The sequence below is a fragment of the Oreochromis aureus genome, linkage group 7, assembly GCF_013358895.1.
Source record: "Oreochromis aureus strain Israel breed Guangdong linkage group 7, ZZ_aureus, whole genome shotgun sequence".
In the NCBI taxonomy this organism is placed as follows: domain Eukaryota; kingdom Metazoa; phylum Chordata; class Actinopteri; order Cichliformes; family Cichlidae; genus Oreochromis; species Oreochromis aureus.
Window position 1 is genome coordinate 51,742,715 of NC_052948.1, and position 19,288 is coordinate 51,762,002.

The 19,288-nt window shown below is 40.1% G+C and overlaps 1 protein-coding gene across 2 annotated transcripts in view; it reads left to right on the forward strand.

The window, feature by feature from the left end:
* The window catches only part of LOC116316088 (electrogenic sodium bicarbonate cotransporter 1-like), a 34,177-nt gene extending 15,755 nt beyond the window's left edge, over nt 1-18,422 (forward strand). Inside the window, exons 5-26 of one of the 2 annotated variants that reach the window (XM_039615044.1) lie at nt 396-556; nt 651-830; nt 1,745-1,821; nt 2,715-2,872; nt 2,965-3,052; nt 3,901-4,055; nt 4,949-5,065; nt 5,195-5,369; nt 6,866-6,999; nt 7,890-8,152; nt 8,836-8,888; nt 9,051-9,236; nt 9,715-9,828; nt 10,269-10,430; nt 11,152-11,330; nt 12,236-12,308; nt 13,036-13,104; nt 15,135-15,308; nt 15,404-15,568; nt 15,695-15,791; nt 16,092-16,165; nt 16,285-18,422. In XM_039615044.1, the coding sequence (XP_039470978.1) occupies nt 396-556; nt 651-830; nt 1,745-1,821; nt 2,715-2,872; nt 2,965-3,052; nt 3,901-4,055; nt 4,949-5,065; nt 5,195-5,369; nt 6,866-6,999; nt 7,890-8,152; nt 8,836-8,888; nt 9,051-9,236; nt 9,715-9,828; nt 10,269-10,430; nt 11,152-11,330; nt 12,236-12,308; nt 13,036-13,104; nt 15,135-15,308; nt 15,404-15,568; nt 15,695-15,791; nt 16,092-16,135 (2,824 nt within the window). In that variant the 3' untranslated portion in view covers nt 16,136-16,165; nt 16,285-18,422. The remainder of the gene's footprint in view (nt 1-395; nt 557-650; nt 831-1,744; nt 1,822-2,714; nt 2,873-2,964; nt 3,053-3,900; nt 4,056-4,948; nt 5,066-5,194; nt 5,370-6,865; nt 7,000-7,889; nt 8,153-8,835; nt 8,889-9,050; nt 9,237-9,714; nt 9,829-10,268; nt 10,431-11,151; nt 11,331-12,235; nt 12,309-13,035; nt 13,105-15,134; nt 15,309-15,403; nt 15,569-15,694; nt 15,792-16,091; nt 16,166-16,284) is intronic. The other variant, XM_039615043.1, reaches the window with a different exon arrangement.
* Nucleotides 18,423-19,288: the final 866 nt, after the last annotated feature.

Here is a 19,288-nt window from a genome sequence, read left to right on the forward strand (position 1 = left end):
CCGAGCAATGTGTGATCTAAAGGTTGCAGGAAGGCTGTCACTATTCCAGTGAATTGTACACTTTCTAAAGTCTAGTGATTTATTTTTTATTTCTACGCTCTTCTGCATCCCACATTTATGCGTTGTGAACTGTGACCACTTCAAAACATTGCACTGCTGTTTTGTAAAGAGGACAGAATCCATATTGTCGCCATTTGTTTGCCGCCTTTGTTTATTTTTAAACCTCCGTTACCTTTGATTATTTTGACCTCAACTTTCAGGAACCCATCAGCAGGAAGAAAAAAAAAAAAAAGATGGATCGTACATTCTTCTGAATCTGAGCACAGTCGATTGTCCAATTCCGTTATGGTTCACGCATATTTTGCCTCTTCTTTTTTTTCTCACACTCTGACCAGGTGGATCAAGTTTGAGGAGAAGGTGGAGAAGGGAGGTGAACGCTGGAGCAAACCTCATGTGGCCACGCTGTCCTTGCATAGTTTGATGGAACTGAAAACCTTTATCGAGAAGGGCACGATCATGCTGGATCTGGAGGCCGCCTCCCTGACGCAGATTGTCGGTGCGTGAGGTTGACTAGATCGAAAGCGCTCCTGAAGGTTTAGAAAAGCCCGACTGCTACTTACTCTTGATTTTCAATCTATCCCCTCTAACAGAAATGGTCACTGACAGCCAGATTGAGAGTGGTCAGTTGAAGCCGGACCTGAAGGAGAAGGTCGCATACACCTTGCTGAGGAAGCATCGGCACCAGACCAAGAAGTCCAACTTACGCTCTCTTGCAGATATTGGCAAGACTGTTTCCAGTGCAAGCAGGCTATTTTCTAGCCAGGAGAATGGTAATACAGAAACTCTTATTTCTCCTTATCAACTCAAACACTTTCTCCTCATTTTTCTGTTCATTTTTAACTTTAACTACTGTTGTAGGCTTTTCTTTTTCTAACACCAACCTGTCCCTTTTGCTTTCTGTTTCTCCTCCCTCTCCCGCCATCTTACTGTACTTCTCTTTTTCTCTCTTTTTTTCCCTCCCACGGGGGTCTGTACTTTCTGACTTCCTGCATCTGGGGTGCTACAGCCCGCAACCCCCTCGAGCACCCTGTACCTTGTTTAAACACACAAGACTCAGAGGAACCATGTGAGGTCATGAGGAGCTCCAGCATGGGATACCTCTGTAAGTGAGGTCATAGCCCTCCAGCTGAAAGCAGCATTGTTGGAATGTAGTCCCATGAAAGACTTGTGTGAATGGAGATACACAATTATGAATTAGAGAGGAAAAGATGCAATACTGTTGAAGTTTCATTAAGTCGACTGTTTTTAAAAAAAACAAAACCAAAAAAAAGCCTTAATGTGTTTATTTATGAAATCAGCCTGGAAGCATATGTGGTGGACAAAAGCTAAATATTTATTTGGCTGTAAATAAAATAGTGCTAGACTAATGTTCTCCACCATTGTCAGCAGCAGAATTTCTAACCCAGTTCCAGAGTTTACATTCTCAGTCGTCTGCCAGCCGTTGCTCAAACAACTATTTACGTGTACAAACAGCAGACCCAAGGCAGACATCTATCACACTCTCCTGTCTCTGACTGTCTGACATTTGTCCTAAGTCTTAAGCCCTGACACATTTAGCTTGTTTGTGAGGTTTCCGTCTCTTTTCAGCCTCTTTCTCAGTCAAAAATATCTTCTTCTTTTTTTTAAAAGTTCTGCGTTCTTGCCCGTCCTCTTTTGATCCTAACAGAATCTCCCCTCTCTGCAGGTAGTCCAACTACCACCCACCGAAACCTCACCTCCAACAGCCTGAGCGACTTCTCTGATAAGCCAGAGAAAGATCAGGTAATGCGTTTGGATGTGTTATTCGCATAGAGTCATATGGGTTTCGCGCCACCGCTGTCAATGGTTCACAAAGCAGCACTTAGAAAGGGCATCTACTGGGCTGTATGAGTGCTTCAGCATGCTGCAACATAGACTGGAGACTGACCCCAGAGTGTGTAGAAACATTAGCTTTATTAGTGTTTATCCACACTTTGTCAGGTGTAGACAATTGGCAGTTAAGCCATGGCAGCGCCCAGATTTTCTCGCACTGCAAGGTGGAGGGCGTAACACATGTGAGCCTCAGATGCTGATAAATAAGACACCTTCCATTCTTCTCTCTGGTCTGAGTAACAACAGCTTACTGTCTTTGTCGTGTGAGTTTCTGTCATCCACTGTAGTTTCTTTCTTCGCCGTGACTCATGACAACTGTAAATGGGCTGTATTGTCTGAGTTTTTCTGCAATCACAGAAGTAGTTAAACAGTAACTGAAATCACCCTGAAGCATCTGTTTATAAAACTGTACATTGTTCAAAATGGTCTGTTTTTCTTTCTTTTTTTTTCTTTAAGATTTTAACAAGGGCTTTGTTAATCATCTCCCTTAGTTGACGTAAGTTTTTACAGGCTCAGTTTAGATCTCTATGAATCCAGAATGAGGGTTGTGTAGACTGAGGATGTACCCTGTATTAAAGTATGCTTATTGGACGGCATAAAATCAAACTGCTGTTCAGCACATAATTGAAGGAAGGGCAGGTACTGCCTGTTCCTACACACTTATACTGACACCAACAAAGCACACCACTAGGTTTGCATGTACATGATGCCCCGCTCACTCCTACAAGAGGAAATTTTTGCATACATTGTTAAAATTCAGTCCTGCCTTAACCCCCCACCCCCCACCCCCTCTGTGATTACAGCTGAAGAATAAGTTCATGAAAAAATTGCCCCGCGATGCTGAGGCTTCAAACGTGCTGGTCGGGGAGGTAGATTTCCTGGAAACCCCCTTCGTGGCTTTTGTCCGTCTGCAGCAGGCTGTCATGCTTGGGGCACTCACTGAGGTCCCTGTGCCCACAAGGTAAAATCATCCAAGGTCATCCAATTTGAAACACTGATCAAAGTCTATGAGATTCTCACTTTGTCACATCTCATTTTCTCATCTTTGTTTAGATTTCTCTTCGTTCTTTTGGGTCCCAAGGGCAAAGCTAAATCCTATCATGAGATAGGAAGGGCCATCGCTACCCTGATGTCAGATGAGGTATGAAGTAACTTCGTATTTGTTGGTTTATTTTCTCTTGTGGACTAATTTTGAACTGATTGTAATAATATGACCCACAATGGAGACTGATTGACTACTTGAGTTTTACGGTTTTAACACATTAGATTTAACTTAACTAGCCTCTGACTGGTTGTGAACCTAAGATGATGGTTTTGGGCTATCCAGTTGCATTCATGAAATTAATGTTAACCCTTCCTGTTGCCAATTGTGTTTGGAGCCAAGTCTTTGTTTTTCTTGTATGATTTAATTGTCTCAGTGAATGAATGGCCTGTCCAACTGAGAGGTTAATTGTTAATCTCTGTGTTAAAACTTTTTGAGCCAAGTTTGTTTTGGCATAAGCAGATCATATGCAAAGAAAAATGACAGGTTTTTTAACCTGCTCCACCTTTAAACATCTCTGTGTCTCTGCTGTGTAGCTTCACTCGTGGCTTAACGCCTCAGTGTTGTCAGGAATGTTAGCTGATAGCTCATAACATTCTTAATCCTGAGATCACCTGGCGGGCAATTTCCCACAGGCCTCAGCTCTTTCCAGCATATCTCTCGAGTAAACACGGTGAGATAGGAAGTGTTTTTCCAGGATTTCCTCAAGTTAAACTTTACTCCCATGAAAACTTTATGAGCCGTTCTCAGGTGACTGTGTTTTTGAGTCATCCCCTCGTAGTACTATCCTGCATGCCTGTTTCACTGCTCGTGAGACGCACAGATTCATTATTTGGGTACATGGTAATTAGAATATTATGGACATTTTGTTATGCTACTTTGTTAGAGTTAGGGGACACAGTGAATTGTTGGTTACTAAAGCTCCACTTATGTTTGTGTGCTGGCAGGTATTCCACGATATTGCTTATAAAGCAAAGGACAGGCAGGACCTGCTGGCTGGTATCGAGGAGTTCCTGGATGAGGTCATTGTCCTGCCCCCTGGCGAGTGGGACCCTGATATCAGGATAGAGCCACCAAAGTCCCTGCCTTCTTCAGACAAGAGGTCCGCTGCTAATCCACCTAATCCCAATGAATGATGTCGCTGCACATAAATCTGTTAAATCTACAAAATGTTATGTGAACATAGACGTATTTATGCAGACGTAAAAATAAAAGGGGGGTTGGGCAGTATTAATGTTTGTCCAACATGATTTTTTTTCTACTTTGGTGCTGTGCTGATGTCTGCATGGCTTTCCATATGTATATCAGCGCCAAGGGACTCAAAAGCACTGTTTTGTTTTTTTGTTGTTTTTGTGGAAGTTGGGCGAGCAGCAGCAAATCAAGAGAACGTGGGCTTTAGAGAATCCTGAAATGCACTCAATGCACTGGAGTGTCATGGGAGACTCAGTGCATCCTATCATGCACTGAGTGTCACTGTATTTAGATGCCACCCAACAGCAGTTATTATTAATCTCTGGCTCTTTTACACAGCCTTTTGCCCTCTCTCCTTTCTCTCAACAGACCATGGCAGATGGTTGTGTTCTGTAGGAGGTTTCTTCCTGTTAAAAGGGAGTTTTTTTTCTTACTACTGTCTCAAAGTTTAGCAGTTTTTTAAAGACTGCAAACTGACAACAAACTAGGATCCTTAAAAGTTTCAACATAAGCTGCAGGTCAAGTGCAGGTCAACCTTATCAGAAACTGAGAATCTTACTTCTCCTCTCAAACCTTAGATAATCTCTTATTTCACCGATGTGATTAACAAAGTGATTAATGACTATTGTAAATAAAAATGTATGCAGCTTGTATTATATACGCATTATGCAGTTGCGTGTATATTTACGGCTTATTTGGCATGATTTTTTGCGTGTCTTTTTGACAGAATTCCTGCGATCTTATCTTAATGCTTGAGTTAACTGAAAGCTTGGGCTTTTATTTGTTTGCTTTCTGTTTTTAAAGGAAGAACATGTACACCGGATTAGAGGCACCTCAGATGAATGGCGACACTCCCCATGACACAGGACACGGAGGGGGTGGAGGACACGAAGTTGGAGAGGAGCTTCAGCGCACTGGAAAGTAATTGTGAAAATATTGTAGATTTTAAAAAAAAAAAAAAAAAAGAAAGGAAAGGGGAAAAAACACAGAGGAAGAATACGCGAAGCGAACTATATTGTGCTTGCTAACTTTAATGTCTCCTACTTGAAGGTTTTGTGGAGGTCTCATCTTGGATGTGAAGCGGAAATTGCCCTTTTTCGCCAGCGACTTCTACGATGCGCTCAACATCCAGTCTCTGTCTGCCATCTTGTTCATTTATTTGGGCACAGTCACCAATGCAATCACCTTTGGAGGTCTCCTTGGAGATGCTACAGAAAACATGCAGGTAATACCTCCCTCATCCCTTTGTTTAAACCCAGCATTCACACCGCTCTGGCATTTCTAAGACTGCTAAAACCTTTCGTTAGAGCCTAATTTGACATGCTTGTGTTTTATCGGTGACACGAAGAAAGTCAGACTGATGATTCAAAAGCTTGTGTTTGCTCCCTGCCGATGTCTCATCAGTCAAAAAATCTCAGCAAAAACATTGCAGCATTGTGCGATTTCCTTTTTATGTGTATTTTTCTTTCTCATAGCCGTGGCTCTCCGGCGATGCTCTGTGGAATGCTGGTGTTTCTGCTTTTTGTTGACTTTATATTTATGCTTTTCTGCCAATGTGATTGCCTCACTGTTGTTTGTTGCTACTTGTCTGTTTACACCGATACATTGTGTCACACAGTGTACTCCTCTGTTTTGAAGCAGTCTATTATTTCAACATTTTCAAAGAGATTCTCAGCTGCCTAATACTAAAGCCCCTTATTGTTGCTCATGCACAGTGTGAATGTGACAAGGTTAAAGAGCTGATAAACACTGATAAACGGTCTCGATTTCCCAAATCCTTGCGCAACTCTAAATTTCGTCTCAGCTCACATGTGTGGGATTTGTCTCTTGCATTCTTCTACTTCTCACTCTCGTAGCACATATTTCTGTCTGCTGTAAGCAAACACTGTCCATTTATGAGCTTCAGACGGAATTTATTTGCACGGTGTTTGCTGTTGTCACCGTCATCATCGATTTAAACCTTTAAACTAACAAAAGACACTGCAGCAGATAAGCCATGGTAATGTTGAGCTCAGAGGCTCACTCTGTATCCATCTGTCACACCTGCTGTTAGCAGGAACCGTCGTATGATTGTGATATGTCGGCGTACAGCGCCTGCCGCATCCACCCCGATGCCTCTCGCAGCACGGTGTAGAAGTATAAAAGGCTGAATGGTGATGAAGCCGCTTTCTTTGGCCTCTCATGTGACAGAGAGACCTGAGGAGCACCAGCCTCAGGAGATTTGCCTGGGCTGTAAATAACTACAGATCCAGATTAATCAGCCACCGTAGCCTCGTCATGGCTGCGTTTCTAATGACTCCCCTACCCGGCCCTCCCTTACCACCAGTGGGTCCTCAATACTCCTGCGTCGCTAAGCCTTCCCACTTAACAGAGGGAATCCCTGCCATCGCGGGACCATTCCCCATGTATTCTCACTGCTACAGCATTGTCATTATTAGCTTTTCATCCAGTGCAAGTTGCTTTTAAAAAAAAAAAAAGTGTTAAAAGAAAAAGAAAAAAAAACAACGTGAAGGGAAACTAAACAGGCCTGTCCTGATTGACCAGAACTGCAGCTGTGTGTGGGGAAAACACTATTCCTGTGTGAGTAAGTAGGAATTACGCAATAATTAATGGGGAATAAAATGAGAAAGGATGCAGAATATGCAGAATATTCTGAGAAGTGTTGTATGTAAAGTTCTCATTCTTCTCCCCCCCCCCCCCCTTGCATGTACCGTGTCATAGGGAGTGCTGGAAAGCTTCCTTGGAACAGCACTGACGGGAGCAGTGTTCTGTCTGCTGGCTGGTCAGCCCCTGACTATTCTCAGCAGCACCGGACCGGTGCTAGTCTTCGAAAGGCTCCTCTTTAGTTTCAGCAAGTGAGTATTTCACGGCTAAAAAGTCACTTTGCGGCACACAAGGGTTAAACAGAGGTCAAAAACAGCAGCAGTAGACTGTGGCAGATATTTATAGATTACAGTCTGTCCCCAAAGAACAGATGCTGTATGTGTGTTTATAAAGATCATTGTGACCACTACAAGAAAAGTTAAAAATATAAGCACGAGGAATTCAGGGAGATTACTCACATTTAGTAGTAGGCTGGTGACTTTGGGTCAAAGGTTGCTTCACTGGAACTTTTTATTTATTTTTGCACTTACTGGTAATAAATGATTGTGTTTATGAGCTTTCATCTGTTTTGCCTTCCGCTTCCTGTCCCGACTATGTGGAAGATGAGAGCAGCAAGGACACGCCATGATGGTGTGATAGCAGTGCTTAAATTTTACATATACGTTATTGTGGGGATAAAATGTCATTTCACCTCAGTTCAAGGGTATAAAAAAAAAAACTGCCTACTCTCACTTCCTTCCAACTACACTGTCTCTCTTACCCCCAAAGGAGTCTTCTAGCGTTACCAAAAACACCACGCTGCATATGTTCCATTATTAATAATTCACTCTCATTTAATTTTACGCTGTGACTGAAGAGTGTTGTGGCGCCTCTCAATGTTTTCGTGCTTCGAGTCAACTGTTGCTGAGTCAGTGGCAGCTGCTCACTACAGCTGTTGTGGATGCATGTTATCCTACAGCTGCAATAAAGAGAAAAACCTGCTGCTGTTTTCCCTTGGAGGACCCCAGAGCAATATTTATATACCTCTGAGCACCTTGTATTTTCTGAAAGTGCCGTGAATTCTTGGGTGGATTGTAAAATAAAATATTGAGATGTAGGAGTTCCCTTGCTCACTCTGTGTGAAATGTATCCTCTCCCTCAGAGACAACGGCTTCGACTACCTTGAATTCCGGTTGTGGATCGGCCTGTGGGCGGCCATGTTCTGTCTGGCGCTGGTCGCCACAGACGCCAGCTTCCTGGTGCAGTACTTCACACGCTTCACAGAGGAAGGCTTTTCGGCACTCATCAGCTTCATTTTCATCTACGATGCTTTCAAGAAGATGATAAAGCTGGCCCACTGCCACCCGATCAACACGGATTATGATCCCAACCTCGTCACTCAGTACGACTGCCGCTGCATGCCTGGTGCGTAGTCCTTATTATTGCTGCTGCTGCAGAGGAAGAGTTTTACCTTTAACATTAGCAGTGGTATACCTCCACTCTGTTCTGAACCATCTTTTGCCTGAACTTTGGGCTTCTTTTAAAGCAGGGATTACTCACTGTACATCATGGGCCACATACAGCCCACTTTTATCTTAAAGGATTTTTAAATATAGTAGTAAAAAAAAGGTTTTTGTTATTTATTTGCTTACCTATTACTTTGATGTAATATGAATGAATGAATGTCGGGGTGAGGTCTTTAGAGTTAAAAGTAAAAAAACGTATTCCCCTCCTGCACTTGAGTCTTTACTGCACCAGTTTTGCTCCCCCAGGCCTGATGTTTGATACCCTTGCCTTAGAGTTTTAGGAACGATGATACCATGTGATGCTGAAAGTTGAATAGTCATATATGGTTTTTGTGTTGGATTACTTTGTCTTTTAATTTAGATTTAAGTTTATTTATTTATTTTTTTTCTTTACAGTCCAAATGACAAAGGATAGCAGAATGTGTGACCCTGTAGATATCGCTTTCTCAGCACTGCTGAGACACTGTTTTTGTGTCGCGTGACTTGCCAATATTCTTTGACACGGATTTAAAATGGCAAATGCATTTATTAGAAGACGTTATCTTGTTTTAGTGATAAGATATTATGTTGTTTCTTCACTAGGCAACTCGTCAGAACTCTTTGATCTATCTGCCCTGACAAACAGTACTGGTCTGGTATGTAGTGCCCTTGTGTTCAGTAACAATGAGTCAGAATTCACTGCTTCAAAAGCTGTTTTTTTTTTTTTTTTTTTTCTTCAGGCATTTTGTTTTTTGGGGGGGAGGTTTGAAACTAATAACTGTTTTGTTCTTTTCTGTTTCTGCCTTTTTTCACTCCAGCCAGTAAATGCTACCTGGGCATCTCTGACCAAGGAGCAGTGTATGGAGTATGGAGGACAGTTAGTTGGACAAAGCTGTGGCTACATGCCTGACATCACCCTGATGTCTTTCATTTTGTTCCTTGGGACCTACACCTGCTCCATGTCTCTGAAGAAGTTCAAGACCAGCCGCTTCTTCCCCACCCAAGTGAGTGACGATCACATCGCTTTTCCACATGTCCATGAGTTTTAGCCAGGGTTGTGGTGCATATTTTCCCAGATTTCCCGATTACTTAATATGTGAACACATTTTTATATGTTTCAGTTGCATTTTACTTAAAATTATTGATTGGTGTTTATTGAGAGTGAAGAAGTCTTTTTTTTTTTAAAAAGTGCATCTTGGTTGGCATGGAGGTCTTTCTTTGTGGAGTTTGCATTTTCTCCCTGTGCCTGTGTGGGTTTCTCCACGTGCTCCGGTTTATTCTCCAAAGTCTAAAGCCGTGCTTGTTAAGTTAATTGGACGTGAGAGTGTGCAATTGTCTGTCAAGCTGTGTTTGCTTGCCTGCCTTTTTTTTTCTTTCAGCACACAAAGAAAAGGGTCAGCACACTTTTTTTTTCAAAACTTCCAGCCCCACAAACTCTAAGACACTGTCAAACCCTCCTTAAATGTGTCCCCCTCTTTCTAGGTGAGGAAGCTCATCAGTGACTTTGCGATCATCTTGGCCATCCTCCTCTTCTGCGGCGTGGATGCCTTAGTTGGTGTGGAGACTCCAAAGCTCTTAGTGCCAAGTGAATTCAAGGTATGCATCTCCCGGAAGTTTGCCAGTGTACTAGAAAGTCCTCATTTCATCGTGACGTTTTGAAATCATTGACTGAATTGTCTTTCAGTGGTGCTCTTTCCTCCGATTACACCTATAATAAATGATGTTTCGGCAAGAAAGCCTGTGTAATTCTTCCAAATCCAAGCATAATGCTTTTCTTTGTAGCACACCCAGGAGGACACAGAGCTTGATTATAGGGGATGTGAGAACATAAAGGTGCTCTTCGAGTTGCAACTTTAAATTGCAAGAACAGAGCTACCTTTGTTTGATCACAGAGTCTTAATTCACTGTTTTTCTGTCATGTAACAATGCACCGGTAATTTCAGATGTGTAATCTTTTTGAGATGATATCGGGGCTTGGATAGTCTGTCTCCAGTGTTTTTAGCAGTCTTTTTTTTTTCTTCTTAATTTTCCCATAGCCCACAAGTTCACTGAGGGGCTGGTTTGTTCCTCCTTTTGGAGGAAACCCTTGGTGGGTGTACCTAGCAGCTGCACTTCCTGCTCTGGTTGTCACCATTCTGATATTCATGGACCAACAGATCACCGCTGTAATTGTCAACAGGAAAGAGCACAAACTTAAGGTTGGTGCACCATCTGAAGGCTTAAGAAGAATGAAATGATTGAATACGTTCAGTAATAAAAAAGAACAGAAAATAATCCAAACTAAGTATGTAAATTTTTATTTCTGTAGCACATTTAAAACCAAAGTGCAGGACAGCCAAAGCATCAATAGCTAAAGCCAAGTTTCATGAAATGACAACAAGAACTTGTCAGTGAATTTCTTTTCAGGACAAGTTTATAAAGATCAGAAGAATACACAAAGTCAGGAGGATGAAGGGATATAAGACAAAAATGTTGACCATGAAAATCCAATGAATGGTACATAAAAGACTAGTTAAAAATGGACACAGGAAGCCAAAATCAAAATATCAAGTATCAAACAACAATAAGAAGACTCCAACAGTAAACTAAGACTGGACTGAACAAAAAGCCACAGAGCAGCAGTGATAAGAGTCTAGAAATGTATCTTACCTGCAGTACCAGGAATGACATGCATTGAAATACCTTTTATTCCTTATCTGTTTCTGGATTAAACAGTCAATTGTAGTCATTTGCACTGCATTATATTTGTCTGATTGTATACATATATTCCCAGACTTCCTGATATATTATTAATATGTGACGCTCCGTGTGCTCTGATCACACTATTGGGCTACAGTACACTATTGCAGCCGCACATGATTTGTTTAATATCTGGAGTGTGGGAACCACTTGTTATATTACTTTTTTGTCTCCTGTTAGAAAGGGGCAGGTTATCACTTGGACCTGTTCTGGGTGGCCATCCTGATAGTGATCTGCTCTTTCATGGGCCTGCCATGGTATGTGGCTGCCACTGTCATTTCCATCGCCCACATCGACTCTCTGAAAATGGAGACTCAGACTTCTGCTCCCGGAGAGCAGCCTAAATTCCTGGGTGTCAGGTGAGTTAAAGCAGCTGCTGGACGCTGTGTTGACGTCACTTAACAATTAAATTCATTCTGGCATGGTGGTCTCGAACAAAGGTGTCTCAGTTTTCCCAGAGCACTGTTAGTATTTGATTGTACTAGCTAGTTAATTGCATTCATTTTAGATTGAAGTGATTAAAAAAAAAAAAGAAGAAGAAAGGAATCACTCAGGTGGGTTGCATAATGCTGTTTGCAGTAACACATACGCACACACTGCGAAAAATACCTGCTGCATGCATAGTCCTTTCTTTAGAAAAGGAAAAATCATTTTATCCAAAAAGGCAATTACTCTCCAGCAACAACAGAAGGAGGGGAGGAAATGGAAAGATTCAATTAATCATGAATTAGACAGTCAGGAAGGAACAAAAGAACATAGAAAGAGAGAAAACAGTCTTGGAAAATGACAGAAAGGGGTAAATCTACACAGAGCTCTCTGTGTGTACACACAGATATAAATACTCCTTCAGTTCTTTAGGGAGAATGACTTCATTGAAAAAATGAAAACGAAACAAACTTGTCAGCGAGGTGGAGGTCAGGAAAAAGTTTATTTTTTATTACAAAGTCTGCAAAGACTGTATCATCGTGGATTTGTATAGCTGATGACAGGGATTTCCTCCCTGTGGTTAACTGATTGGAGTGTGAACCATTTAGATTTATCATGCTCATTGTTTTTACCAACTGTAACTTTTGCATATGCAACCATTAGACGTGAAGCTCCAGCACATGGATGATCAAAAAGGTGTGTGCATGATGTCGATGCCATGCTGTCTTTTGTGAATTTTGCCTAGGGGAATAATAAACATACTAAAACAACAAAAGTTTAAACTTCTTCGAATCAGATCGGCTGATTAATCTGTGTGACGTTTCCCCCTCTAATTCAGGGAACAGCGAGTCACTGGTATCTTCGTGTTCATCTTGACGGGACTCTCTGTCTTCATGGCTCCTATCCTCAAGGTAGTGCTCCAACTTCTTAATTCTTCCGTGGAATTATGGATTACTGTCCACCCGTTTTAGGACAAACTCCTGTCTTCCCTCTTAAATGTTAAATAATTTCAAGTCTTTTATTCATCCGATTACTTCAGCTATAGAAGCTCCTAATTTATTGTGAAATAAGAATGTGCATCAGGGCTTAAGCTCCAGTTGCAGCAGCTCAGCTTCTCAAATTTCCATTTCTTTGTTGAGCTGCCCATAAGCTGTGAAGACTCTGAGAGGAGATTTTTGAGCTGGTACTCCCCCTTGAGGGGATTTTCTATACTGTGTTTCTGATTCTCAGAAATAGCATTTTGTCTTTGCCGTGAACCATATTATAGTGGCATAAAATAAAAATTTTTCATGTATTTTTCAATTTTTGCTCTAAGTTGCCTCATTTCAGCAATTTCTTTTCATATATTTTATATTTTTTATATTACTTTACGCTGATCTAGGAGCAGGTAATTCTCAGTCTTGTGCAAGCTAAAAGCCCGGTCACACTGGTAGCTCAGTAAAAAGAACATTCTTAGAAAAGCTTCTTGTGGACTATTTTTAACTAAGCAGTGTGAGCCAAAAGAAGTCGTTTCTTCTGAGAGGGTAGCTTTGATACGCATGTTTCTGTTTCCTCTTTTTTTTCTTTCTTTTTTTTTTTTTAAGTCACAGTCACACATGTAACATTAATATCTTTTTTACTGTGTTGTGTGTTCTTCAGTTCATTCCCATGCCAGTGCTCTATGGTGTGTTCCTCTACATGGGTGTGGCTTCGCTCAATGGTGTCCAGGTGAGTCGATTTGCCCTGTTCACTACCTACTAACCAGTGTTGGGTGGGTTGCTTGGAAAAAAAAACATAGCACACGTAATTAAAATATGATAAATTTCTTTTTGTGTTTTATTAAGAAAAGAAGTAATAACACTTAAACCAGAGCACAAAGAACAAATAAAACAGAATGAACAGACTCTCAAAAGTTGTCACTGGAATTTGTACAGTTTAATACATTATTTTTCTAGCTAGCGTCCACACTAACTATACAAATACTGTATTCTGCTGATGTATTAATTGTGTCATTTACTTATTGTAAAAATTTGAAACAAGATTGATTTTTTTTTTTTTTTTTTTTTTTTGGCAGTAATTTTTTATGTTAAAAAATATTTCTAATTTATCATTAGAAAAGAAATCCTAATTTTCAAAATCTTTCATATCATTTAAATTCTTCAGTCCAAAATAAATAATTCCTTTAGGTTTGCAACTTTGAAAAGAAACATTATAATTATTTATTAATAAAAAGAGTTTGTTTAATAGGCTTAAAAGGTGGAAATTAAAGTATTTTATCTTATTTTATTGTCCTTAATGCCAATAATATTTTTAAAAAGAACCACTCTGAGAGATGCCAGCATGGTGGTTAGCACTGTTGCTGCGCAGCAAGAAGGTCCTGAGTTCAATTCCACCATCAGGCCGGGGTCTTTCTGTGTGGAGTTTGCATGTTCTCCCCATGTTTGCGTGGATTCCCTCCGGGTACTCCGGCTTCCTCCCGCAGTCCAAAGACATGTAGTTTGTGGGGACAGGTTAATTGATTAATCCAAATTGCCCATAGGTGTGAATGTGAGCGCGAATGGTTGTCTGTCTCTGTGTGTTAGCCCTGGCAAGACTGGCAACCTGTCCAGGGTGTACCTTGCCTCTCACCCTATGACATCTGGGATAGGCTCCAGCGCCCCCCGCGACCCTGAATAGGATAAGTGGAAGTGAATGGATGGATGGACCACTCTGAGAGTGCAAACCTCTGCCGAAGTAGCTCCCTCTCTGGTTACTATTTACTTTAGGATAACGTGAAAGATGTTTACTTTGATTACACATGTAGGAGTAGGTAATGGAACATGGATATTGATTTGTAAATAAGTGGAGATGAATAACTTGAGCTTAATATCATTAGAGCATATATTTCTGACTAACTAGGCAGCTTAATCTCTTTCTCTTGACAGTGTAATGTGATAGTATAAATAGTATATGGGAAAATATAATGTGAGATTAAGAATCTCCATATACCAGTATCAAATGTTCCCTGATGTTGTAAATGATGTAAGCATAGTTTCAAAGATAAAATACATTTTTATGAAGGTTTTCCTTGATTTGACCTTGAGGGAGCGGTCAGACACCCAAAGTAATGTGATATTTAGAGTCCTCACTGTTGTGAATACAGTATAAACCATACCAGTAAGAAACACAGTTTTAAATAGCTCTCTCAATCATCAGTATTACCACTTTGACCTTCAGCTCAATCTATTGACCATGAAGGAGAGGTCAGAGGAAAGTGTGACCGGATATTTTAAATATTGTTATGATACTTATATGTTGACAACAAACACCACACTTGTAAGAATCATAGTTGCTTTTTGTCATTTTTCAACCCATAAATTATTAAGTTGACCTTGAAGACGTTGGTGATGTAAATCAAACTTTCACAGATTCTTAATATGAGTCTAATCTACATCTCTACAAAGTTTGATGGAAATTCATTCAAGATTTTTTTAACTATTGAGTTTACAGATAGAATGGATGAAAGCGTTACCAAAAACATAACCTCCTTGGCGGAGGTAATTTATCAATACTTGGTTTACATTATACTTTGGTACATTATTGGATATTTCACTAGGAAAAAACTGACTGCGTAGCACTGCTGTCTCAGAGTATCAACCAAAATTGGAAAATGAAAAGTCATATAGGAGTATAAAATCTCTGAATTGTTTTCCAGGTTCTAACTGCAGCATGCCCGATCTCTTAACCTACTGAACTTTTTATCTGTTTCCTTGATCCAGTTCATGGATCGCTTGCAGCTGCTCCTCATGCCTGCCAAGCACCAGCCGGACCTGATCTACCTGCGGCACGTTCCCCAGAGACGCATCCACCTCTTTACTTTCATCCAGGCCCTGTGCTTGGCCTTCCTGTGGGTCCTCAAATCTACTGTCGCTGCCATCATTTTCCCTGTCATGGTGAGGCAAAGCTGATGTGACCGGTCACAAGTGCACAGAGCTCTGTATTTTGCCCTGAACATTTCATTGATTCAAACTTTTCCTCTCTTTATAAGGTTTTGGCATTGGTTGCTGTTCGCAAAGGAATGGACTACTTGTTCTCCCAGCATGACCTCAGCTACCTGGATGATGTCATCCCAGAGAAAGACAAGAAGAAGAAAGAAGATGAGAAGAAAAAGAAAAACAAGAAGAAGGGAAGCATTGACAGTGAAATTGAATTTGTAAGTAAATGTCCATATGCGTTCAAAAAAGAAAGGCATGATACAGATTCATTAAACCGTTATCATCCAGTTCCCCACATCAAAGCAATCCATGAGTGTTAATGTTCTCATTCCCTCCTCCCACAGTCTGACTACCCCTACCATGCAAATAATATCCCCAGTATAAAAATCTCTATGGATATGATGGAACAGGAGCCCATGTTGGGAGATAAATCTTTGGATAGTGAGTACTAGTCAGGATTTGCTTTGCTTTAACTTCCAAGGGCCGCTCCAACTAAAGGCTTCCTTTTCTTGTCATGCTAGCCCTCTTGCATTTCACTCATATGACATTTAACATCTTTAAAGATCAGCATGCTTTCCTGTCTGTTTCTAATGCTTCTCTGAGCAGCCCATTTGGGCTTATAACACTAAAAGCAGCTTTGCGGTACTTGCTTTTCTCCCCCCCTCACTACTTGAAATTCATGATTGATTGATTGATTGATGTTATAAAAAGTTTTTCTGTCATATTTTTTTCCCCCGCCAGGACCTCCATCGTCGACTTTCCTTCACCCCCATTCACCGTGCTGAGCACTACTTTTTCTCTCCGCCTGTGGATAAGTAAGTGACAACCTGCTGTCATTTGAATATTTGTACATTCAAAACTCAAAATGCACAAGTATTACACACTATGTGATTTTTAAGTTTTTCCTGAGGCGTAACATTTTTGCCTCTTTCAGTCTCGACAGCGGTTCATACAAAAAAGGTTCACCTCAGATTCGAATAGGCCGGGACTCTGTGGACAGCTGTTTCGTCTGCAAGAAAGGCTCCGAAAGTGTCCTGTGAAAAAACCAGCACTACACAGAAACCACACCCATTCTCTCTTTTGTTTTTAGTTTTTTTTGCTTTTTGTACTGTAATACTGCCTCATAACAGTGTTTTTCAATATATGCCACGTGCGAGGATTTGAATCCGATTAGCTGGAAAAGTATTTGTCATTGAAAGACTTTGGTGGTACTGAATTTTAATAAGGGCTGACACAAGACCATTTGTATCATTTTACTGCAGGAGACAAAAGGACTTCACAAGGTCAAACAGTTTTTTCCTAATCGTCCCAATTTGTATGTTAATAACTGAACAAGAATCAGGCTAGAGTTGTGGTAATCGTCAAATAGACCCAGAGATCCAATTTTGAGCTTCATAACATGCACACCACTTTCACTTATTCTTTTTAATAATATCCCACATAACCAGCCTCTCTTCCTAAGTACTGTGTTTAGTAGTTATTTTTTTTTTAAGGTTATTAAGGCATAGCTCTTGGAACCTTGAGATTCAAGCACGGTGGAGGTACTGCACAGAGGATTCAGAGTCCTCCATTAGTGAACAAAAGCCTAATCTATGCACACTTACACGAGGAACTTGATGTGAAGCATCCATCTAAAGATGCGTGTTCATAAACACACCCAGAAGAATAATGCAACATGCTTGAATGTGGCAAGAAGTAAATGGTTCAACAACACGCAGACTGGAACTACTATATTTGTTTCTTAATCTTGATTGTTGCTCCCCTTTTTTCTTTATTTATTATATTTAAACTCATAAAGGTTGTTGGTTGAATATTAAATACAACTTAGCCATTTAACCTTTTGTGGAAATTTGAAGTTTCTGTGATCTGTATCCACTCAGCTGTGTCGTCCCCATTGTGGGGATTTATCCATGTACTATACCTGTATGTAGCACTACCTCTTATATACTGTAGGTGCCAGGTGTGATATATTAATATATCTGCTGTGCATTGATTTGTGATCAAATACTAAAAAAAAAAACCCTAAAAAGGATCTCTGAATCATTTAAGATACATTTTTGTTTTAGCACAACATTTAATTACTATGTGCAAACTGCAATGATTTAAAGGGGCAGCATCACCCACATTTCTTATCAAAAAGCAAATATTTTAAGAATATTTAAAATTTCTAAATATGTTTATTTAACAATTTTAGTTTGGACGAATAAAATATTAAGGAGAAAGAAAGTCTTGTTTTCCTCCTGATGGTCCAAGAGCTGAAAGCTGGGAAGAGCTGAGAAGTATTTAGCCCATCTCATGCTTCATATTCCTGTACAACTTAAGTATCCACATGTTACTGAGTCTGATTCAGTTCAATTTTAAAACTTGTTCAAAATATGTTAACTTAATCAAGTTTCAATCTTTTTAGTGTTTTGTGTGTTATATGTATTTGTTTCGTTTTATGCAAATCAACAATCACTGTGAGATTATTATGAAAATGCAACTTCTGGTTCTGGAAGAGCTGCCGCTTTTTAGGATATTTTTCTGACACATTGGTGTCTATGCATTATCCAAATTTAATTTAGTAACAGCTGGATGAGCAGTGAAATATGCCAATCGCACGTTAGACATGACTTGGTCATGCTTGTTGCTACTTATTGCTTATTGAAGTATACACTGGTAACTTTAACTGATTCGGTTTTAAGATGTCGTTGCGTATCTGAATGTAATAAATCCTAATGAACTGAAATATAGATGATCCTTGAAGAAATGACACGCACAGTTGGTGTCACTTCTGATTTTTAGTGCAAATAGGGGTTTGATTCTTGCTTTGAGCAATCGCTTCCATGTAGCTTGGACACAAAAGCCACATTGTCTTCCACTTTGTGCTTTGAGCTGCACATCTTGATCTCTTTGGACTTTCTGGTTCTGAATCTGCAATTATTGTAATATTTTTGATGTTAACAATTTTATACAAGCATCTTATGTGATTAAATAATCCTAGGTTACTCAGAAGGAATGAAAAATGTTTCCTTTTTTTTAATGAAGTAGCATTTGAAAAAAGAGCAATAAAATGGCCCAAATGATTCTTAATTAAATTGTTGTGTTTTTCTTTCACCATCAAACCTCTGTATCTTTGCCCTGCTTTATGTTTGCCTGGCTGTTCTCCAACTATTTTGGCAACTGGAGGAGCATTTCTCATATTTCATCAAGAGTTCTGCTCTGTTGCTACCTTTTCCTCTGGAGTTACCACTGTCTGCTTCACAAGTGTTAATCTGATAGATGGACAAGTACAAACATTTTATTTGGTTAATGTTTTAAGTGACTTCCCTCACTCACAAGGTTTCGATTATGCTTGTGCAGCTGATGAATCTGCAGCAAATGTGTGATGCTAGCGTGTCAATCTGAACCAAAATCTCAGAGGAATGCATTTGTGCATTTTTTTTTTATTTTTATTTTTTGTCACACTAAACTGCAGCTCCCAAAGTCAAAAGCATGATGCTAATCTGAAAGGTCCCCCCCCCCCGACCCTCCCGTTTAATTAGATGTTTTTTGTGACCAAAGAATGCTGTTTGACAAAAACTTGACAAAGTCTCTATCACTGAACTAGATAAGGTTAAGGCCTCAGCCCACTGACATTTGAAGAAATGCTTGTTTTCAAATGTCTCTGTGCTCCAGTCATTTTCACTCAGTTGAGTAAAAGAAAAAGTCAACAAAATGTGCCATTTTCTCAAACTTTCTCAAACATCTTCACATTACTAAAGGTTTACCTTCTGGATAAACACAGCAAACACTGAAGTAAGATGAAACGCATCCCGCTGCCAGCGCTCAGTCACAGGGCGAAGAAAGGAAAAAAGGAAAGCTGCATATTTTCCATGATCATAGGACTCGAGTTGGCTTAAATGAAACAAATTGGCTTGTTGCTGTGAGACACTGTGTTCTTTTACTTGCCAAAGGGG